Raw genomic sequence first — 8,006 nt, 5'->3', positions numbered from 1 at the left:
TCACCACTTGTGGCACCCTTGTGATTTCCACTGCATTCTTTGAAAACGAGAATATTCTCTTGCAAATACATTCATTACATGGATCAAAAGTTTTGGTTATTAATTTAATTAAAGAAAACTGATTTTGATCATGACGATAAAATCAATTAACTATCCTAGAAGCTTAATAATTAGGGAATTGTTATTCAGACCCTCCCCCCCAGCTATTTAAACCCTTTAAAAAGTGCAAAAAATACTAAAATACCCTTAATGAAAAAAATATAAAAAAACCCACCCACCCCTCATCCTCACGTTCTCTCTCCTCTCTCCTTACCTCTTTCCTCTTTCTTCAACCCACCACCACCACGCACAACCACCGCCGCACCCACGGCCGCCGCCACCACCACCGTTGCCGCCACCACCACCACCACCACCACCACCACAACCTCGATTTTCTGTCGATTTTCAAATTTCTAACGGTAGGGAGTTGTTTATGTCGCTTTTAATTGTTTTCTGCAAATAAACGCACTTCTAAAGTGCGTCACGCACTTCTAAAGTGCACGCACTTAAAAAGTGTGTTGTTAACGCACTTTTAAAGTGCGAAGGAAACACACTTTTAAATGGCGAATTGCTGCAACATTGTACAGAACTGATGTCAGATGATTTTTAAAAATTATGAGACTCCACAGTAAATCAAGTCAGAATATTTGAAGATTTATGGTGGAACAAAAAAAATTCAAAATTCAAAATAAAATATCAGATGAAGGAATTTGGTTAAATTACACAAATCTTAGGACCTTCGAAGAAGGTGCTAAGTTACGGTCATTTGATTTTTCTCTTCAACTTTGCAGTTGGTCGCCTGAGCATCCGACATAAAAAACTGTCTACTTTTCCAAACCGCACCCCACCTGATTGTGAAGCAGCAACTACTAGGAGTAAGAATTTGAAGATTCTGACTACATATTTGAGCTCATAATGGTCTTGTTACCTTAACCAAGATGTGTCAGTCCCAAATTCTTTCCAGAAACTAAATAGGAAAAAATAAAAATATGTGCGTTCCGCTCGCAGAGTGAAAGTGCGACCAAAACGCACGTTGAAAGTGCGTGATGGGCGCACCTTGGATGTGCGTGATGGACGCAATTTACAAATGCGTTTTGGTCGCACATTAAAAGTGCGAGCGGAATTTTTTTTATAAAGGACTTTTTCAGATTTTACGAATTTAACAGGGTCTAAATAGCCATCGAGGAGTCCGAATAACAATCCCCTAATAGTTACTATAAATTTCAATTAGACTAATATATTTTACTATGATTAAGTTCAAAAAAAAAAAATATTTTACTATGATTACCATGACCGTCAATAATGTAACAAAATATAATGATGGAAATAATAACTGACACAGGATACAAGGATTTCTTCTAAGAATACATTCAGATGTTAGACAATTGAAAAAAATATTAATAATATAAGTGTTGAGTGTTAACTCTAAAAACAACAGGTTACAGAATTTCTTTCAACTCTATTTGATAGTATTACGCCAAAGATCAATAACATAATCCTGGTTGTTAAAACCTCCATGGTTGCTAGATGCATCATAAAAAAGCTCAAGTTGTGTTTGCAAAACAGAGTTCGAGTGAATATAGATTTGCAAAACAAAGTTTGGACCAAAGTGGGTTGGTTGTAATGTGATTTATGTTTAGATACTTTGATTTCAAAATAGAGTTTGGGGTTGAAAGTATGTTGGATGAATGTAAAAGTGACAATTTGGAGAGTTGAGATGGAAATTGGTTTGGGGCTAAAAATAGGTTGGGTAAATGTGGTTTTTAATTTGCCAAACATAGTAACACAAAGTTACATAAGACCCGAAAGTACTTTTAGATGACCGAACTGAAAAGAAACACAACACTAATCTCCAGATATGAACAATGGTTTCAAAAATGAAAAATACAATAAAAAAAACCTCTATAACCCTAAAACTTATATGTAAATTTCAGTCCACCGGTTTTACATGGACAGTCATGCATGTCAAATTGATCCTCCTACCCACACGTACAGCTCTATAAATGATTGATTGGTCGCAACAATCAACAGAGCAAATATTACAAGTGCTCTTTTACACAGCCAATGTATGCTAGTTATATATGATAAAACAAAATCACACTCAAATCTAATCATTGTTTTCCAATTCTACCAAACTGTAAAAGGTATATAGGTGGTCTCACAACATGTAAAATAAAATTAAAATCATAACTTGTTCGATGACTATTGAGAACAACCACAAAAGTCTTCTTATCACACTAAGTGAGGCAAGCTAAAAAGGGTGATCCATTTGTGCTCTGGGTGTCAGCTGGATTCACATTAAAAGGACTTATTCAACCTTAATTAAAAAGGGTCAAACTTACAACTTAAAATTGAAATTCAAACAGCTACTTAGACATAATCTCAACACGCATGAAATTCTCTAAACTCATTAAATTCTTTTCCAGTTCGATCAGCCAAACCCGAAAAACTCCTAGCACGACTTGCGGGTGGTCCTCAAAAGAGCTTTCTTCAACGAATTGAACTTCACAAAACCAGACAAACCAGCCAAGATATATAAGAAAGAAAGAAAACATGAAATTAAATAATTAATTTAACTCAATATGATTTAGGTTTACCTTCAGGATCAATAGAGATGGGTTGCAAAGGGAGTGTTGTCTTCATCAGCATAGAAGAAACAAAACCAGCGAAGATATATAAGAAAGAAAGAAAGAAAACATGAAATTAATTAATTAATTAAACTCAAAATATGATTCAGGTTTGTACATTCTGAGATTAGATACTTGTTTCTGAGATATATGATGTGTTTGATGGATATACTATTATTCATCGGCTGGTCATATTTCTGCAGGTCATGTTTTTCACAAAACTCCTGAAATTCTTTTTCGGTTTGATCAGCCAAACTCGGAAAAGTCAGAGCACCTGGGATGAAGGGGGTCTCGGTCTCAAGAGACCTCTTGAAAATTTGGAACCTCGATTGTTTCTCCTTCTCGTCAGCGTATTCTTTTCCATACACTTTGCACCAGATTTTGAAAGCCTCGAAGAAGTCAAGTTCCTTGGCAGCAGCAGCTTCTTCAACAATTACAGCAACAAAAACAGACAAATCAGCCCAGATATATGAAATTAATTAACTCAAGATGATTAAGGGTTTACTGGATCGGAATCTACACCAAACAAGAATGTAGAAACAAAACCAGGCAAGATATATAAGAAAGAAAACATGAAATTAATTAAAATATGATTTAGGGATTGTACCGGAACCTAGTGACATTGGAACTGGAGTGTTGTCTTCTTCTCCTACTAAATCTTCCTTCTCATTCTCAACTGATCAACAGAAAACAAACAAGAAAACCATTGGAACGGAAACCAGCGAAGATATATAAGAAAGAAAGAAAGAAAACATGAAATTAATTAATTAATTAAACTCAAAATATGATTCAGGTTTGTACCTTCTGAGATTAGATACTTATTTCTGAGATATATGATGTGTTTGATGGATATACTATTATTCATCGGCTGGTCATATTTCTGCAGGTCATGTTTTTCACAAAACTCCTGAAATTCTTTTTCGGTTTGATCAGCCAAACTCGGAAAAGTCAGAGCACCTGGGATGAAGGGGGTCTCGGTCTCAAGAGACCTCTTGAAAATTTGGAACCTCGATTGTTTCTCCTTCTCGTCAGCGTATTCTTTTCCATACACTTTACACCAGATTTTGAAAGCCTCGAAGAAGTCAAGTTCCTTGGCAGCAGCAGCTTCTTTGTAACACCCCGATTTCGGTGGCGTCACTTTAGTAACCAAAAGAAAATACTTTAAGCGGAAAAACGTGAATTATTTTTTTTCGACAATATAACTAAAGACAAAAAGCAATAAAACTCCCCAACAAAAGATAAAAGGAAACTACTATACAACTATATATACATGCCTCGTGTCGGGTGACAGAAAAGAGTAACGCCCGAAGGCAATATGTACAGTCCAAGATGAAGATACTGTGTCCGCAACACTAACCTACAAAAACTGAGAGCAAGTTGGCCCAGCGGCCTAAGAAAAGACCCCCTAAATCCAACCAGCTCTCTGTGATCTCCATAGGAAACCACACAAAAGCTACCGGTAGGAAAACTACCCTGTCCCCAAAACGGAAGCATGACGGTCAGAGCATCGACACAACTCCTACACTATCCCTACCCGAGGAGCCCACACTAGCACTCGATCCTACATGCTAGCGCGGTCGTCATCCGAATCTGCATCCAGGACGACTAGGTCGACGTACTCAACACTGCCCTCTCTGTCCACCCTAATGCGCTCCCGCACTGGACTCTCGGGCTCGGGGCCCGGAACGAGATCCGCAACGACAGCAGCAGCAGTAGACGGACTAGACTCCGTCGAAGCCCCACCTACTGGCAACTCCTCAGAAGGGTCCTCATCATCTGAAGGAGATGGTGGCGGTGGAGGTACTCCCAAGCCGGGTCCACAGTGTACTCCTGGAGGCAGGTTGAAGCTCACTATGTGCCTCCTCATCACTCCCTCCGTCAAGCGTCCGAATCGATCGACACGGTCCTCCATGATCCGACCGGTGTAGGTCGCACGGTGGCCCTCGGGATCGACCACCCATGCACCTGGGTCGTCTTGGTCAAGCATCTCGTACCTGGTCCCCCCTGACGGGCTGACCATGGTAAACCAATCCCCCATACTCATCTGACAAATGGCGTAGTCCGCCCAAACACACACAGCAGACGCGAGGGTCAACTCCAAAGAATTATATAATTAATAAAACCAGATATAATTATAGGATAATAAATACTAGCCTCTCAGGCTTATAAGTTTTGGGATAGCTTCCTAGGGTTGCATGTATCACAATAAATATAAAGAGCCATAAAAACAAGTAGCATGCCTCAAAAATAGGATAAACAGTTACCAATCACACTCAGCAACTAAGTTAGCATGTATGTTGCATGAAATGCAATGCTGGGTAACAAAATGCATTCCGGAAGAAGGATGGACATCAACGAGACGGCCCTAACACCAGCCACGGTGGGTACCTTCCTGCTCGCGTGTCTCTTACACCACACAAAAGTAGTCAGATCAGCAGTGAACCCGTAGGTCTGCCATTCCGTCTGCTACTGAGGACCACCGTAGTGTCCTAAATATGGAAATCCGGGTCTTATGACCATTTTGGAATCCACCGAGGTCCGGTATCACGCCGTGTATTAACCTCAAAATGAGTGCATGAATGCAAGTGATTAGCCAAACAACGTCTCCGACCTCACCCGACACGTCGCCACGTGTTCTAGATTAACTTAAAGTCTCTAAAAGAATACCCTAAGGTAAATGTCGATTCTGCGACAAAATACAATTAATCATAAACAAAAGAGTGCAACCACTCACGACAACTCTTCGAGTCATCAATGCTCTCACGAAGTCTCACGCTTCTGTGGAGTCTCACACATTCACAAAGTCTCACGCTTCAGTGAAGTTTTATGCTTTCACAAGGTCTCACGCCTCAGTGAATTTACACACTTGCACGAAGTCTCACGCTTCAATGAAGTATCATGCTGTTCACGAGGTCTCACGCCTCAGTGAAGATCCATGCTTTCCACAAGGTCTCACGCCTCAGTGGAGTATCACGCATTCACAAGGTCTCACACCTCCGTGAAGCTTCTCGGCTCATCCCTTGGATGGCTAAACAAACTGCTCCCAGAGCGAATGAGTATCAACATACCCAAAACTCAAAATCTTCCCAACACTTGGATCCGACGACACTTCTCATTTTCCAAAACTAAACTTCAATCCAAAGCTTGCATCCGAGATTGTTATCTTTATTTAAAGGTTTAGAGGTTGTTTAATATCTTATGAATTTCTTTATAAAAATAGCTCTTTTTAGTCTTATCGTATTCCCTATGAGTTCAAAGTTCCCATAAACCCAAGTAATTCCCTGAGAAGGTCTCGATCCATTGGAGCATGACAAGGTCCGAACTCCGTTCGTCCTTTTAAAACTCTCTCAAAATCTCATAAAAATTCGGCATGACCTGCCCGTAATCCTCACTTTTCAGAATCTCAGGTACAAGTGGAATAGCATCATTGAAACAGCTCAACCAAAAGACATAAACAGCATATTCCAACACATCCTAAGTTAACCATGTAGCACATAGCATGTGAATCATTTAGCACACAATATCATGGCATCAAGTACTCAACAAGTTCGGCCGAAGCCTCAGAAATCATTTCAGACATTTAGCAATTAGGTGCATAACACATAAATCAAGTCGAATTTCATCGACACCTAAAGCATTATCTAGTAATTCAGAGAGTAGCCCTCACCGGTGGGTCTTCCAGCTTCCTCCTCCAAATGTTCTTCAAGCTCTTCTCCTTGGTTTCTTGAAATCTCCTCAAACGAACCTTAAGCAAAAATCACAGAAATCAACACCAAGAGTCAGAAACTCAGCAATCAAAGAGTCCTAGGGTTACACAGTACACTACTACCTCCGTGGTACGACAATCTAACGCGTTAAGACAAGTTTTCGAAAAATCGGATTCTCCTCCCCCCTTGATATAGGTCTCGGCCACTTTCCTTAATTGGGAGGGTCGATTTTTCTTCGATCAAACTTGGTTCCTAGGTTAACATAAGCCGTAACTAAGACGGTTCTAGGCTCGGAAAAATTTTCGGATCGAAAACTGATATAGGGGTAGTTTGGTCATTATTTTTAGCTCAGAATTTCAAAATTGGATTTTTGAAAAACAAATTGGATGGGGACGTCCACAACGACGTTTATGACGACAAATCCTACTAGCACTAAGCCAAGTCGATAGATTAGAGCGTAAAGGTTGCGACTTTGGCGAAAAATGGGTATTTAGGGTAGAAATTGATCCCGGCGGCATTTCGTCGACATTTGACAAAATCTAATCCGCAGAACACGCTCAGGAGCATGCAGGGAAGAAGTTTAGACGCTGAAATCAACTGATTTGAACAGTTTTTCAAAAACCTCAAAATTTTGAACTCAGAAAGTCGCAGGAGAAATGGACAGAAACGACGATTCGAAGGAGAGTATAGATTACCTACCTCGAGGTCTTCGATTAGTGACGAACGGTGAAGCAAACGGGCAAGAATCGACGAAGATCCGGATCTCTCTCTCTCTCTAGAAACTCGCGGCTTTGGGGGGTGGGGAAAATGGGTTTTGTGAAAAAAATCTAATTTTTCAACTATTTATAGGTTTTGGAAAAAAACGGAAAAATGATTTTTTTGCGATTCCGATTTTTCCTGCGCGTTCCTTTGCGCATTCTAAGATAGGTTCTGGCGACAGAATTCCAGAACTCAAAATAGAATTCTTGGAATTAAACCAAAAGATCCAAAATCGGCATAAGTCGGTGTAAGTCGGTTTATCCCGAAAAACTACTTTTTGCAGTGATCGTCGGATGAGAAAACTTCCTTCTGAAGAAAGATTAGGAATGATGAGAGATGTAGGAGAACGCGGGTGGAATCTTCGTTTGAGTTTCCGGATAGAAAAAGTCTTCATCGTCTGTCGATCTTAGGTTTTCCGAACTATCAGGGATTCCGTTTCGGCAAACTTCCGAGAATTGGAATTTGACGTTCGTACATTCCAGGATTTCGCATCGAAATGGTTGTTTAAGGACGGAAAAGAGAAGTTCTAACATTTCTCTGAGGATTTTTGGAATTAGTTTCCATCGTGTCCTAAAGCGTAAATTAACTATTCACTAATACCTTCGACCTAGGATTAAGCGTATGTTAGTCGTGCTATAACTCTTTCGGTTTTTCGATACATTCTTGGACTTTTCCTGAACCTCTTTCCTTCCCAAATTTATCTTAATCAAATAACTTATTTATTTTATTCACTTATCCAAAGCGTTAAAACTTGGGCCTTACATTACTACCCTCCAAAAAGAAAGTTTCGACCTCGAAACTTAAGGGTCAGTAAAAAGTTCTGGATACTGTTCCTTGATCTTTTCCTTCAGCTCCCACGTTGCATCACCGGTGT

The 8,006-nt window shown here is 39.9% G+C and overlaps 1 protein-coding gene across 1 annotated transcript in view; it reads right to left on the bottom strand.

The window, feature by feature from the left end:
• Nucleotides 1-2,331: 2,331 nt before the first annotated feature.
• LOC130745277 (uncharacterized) overlaps nucleotides 2,332-8,006 on the bottom strand; it is a 66,886-nt gene continuing 61,211 nt past the window's right edge. The window contains exons 8-12 of the mRNA XM_057597447.1: nucleotides 3,468-3,773; nucleotides 3,274-3,342; nucleotides 2,785-3,090; nucleotides 2,637-2,676; nucleotides 2,332-2,542 (exon numbers count right to left, since the gene is read on the bottom strand). Coding sequence (XP_057453430.1) covers nucleotides 2,645-2,676; nucleotides 2,785-3,090; nucleotides 3,274-3,342; nucleotides 3,468-3,773 — 713 coding nt within the window. The 3' untranslated portion in view covers nucleotides 2,332-2,542; nucleotides 2,637-2,644. The remainder of the gene's footprint in view (nucleotides 2,543-2,636; nucleotides 2,677-2,784; nucleotides 3,091-3,273; nucleotides 3,343-3,467; nucleotides 3,774-8,006) is intronic.

Source organism: Lotus japonicus, chromosome 3, assembly GCF_012489685.1.
Source record: "Lotus japonicus ecotype B-129 chromosome 3, LjGifu_v1.2".
In the NCBI taxonomy this organism is placed as follows: domain Eukaryota; kingdom Viridiplantae; phylum Streptophyta; class Magnoliopsida; order Fabales; family Fabaceae; genus Lotus; species Lotus japonicus.
This window is presented reverse-complemented; position numbering and strand designations above follow the sequence as displayed.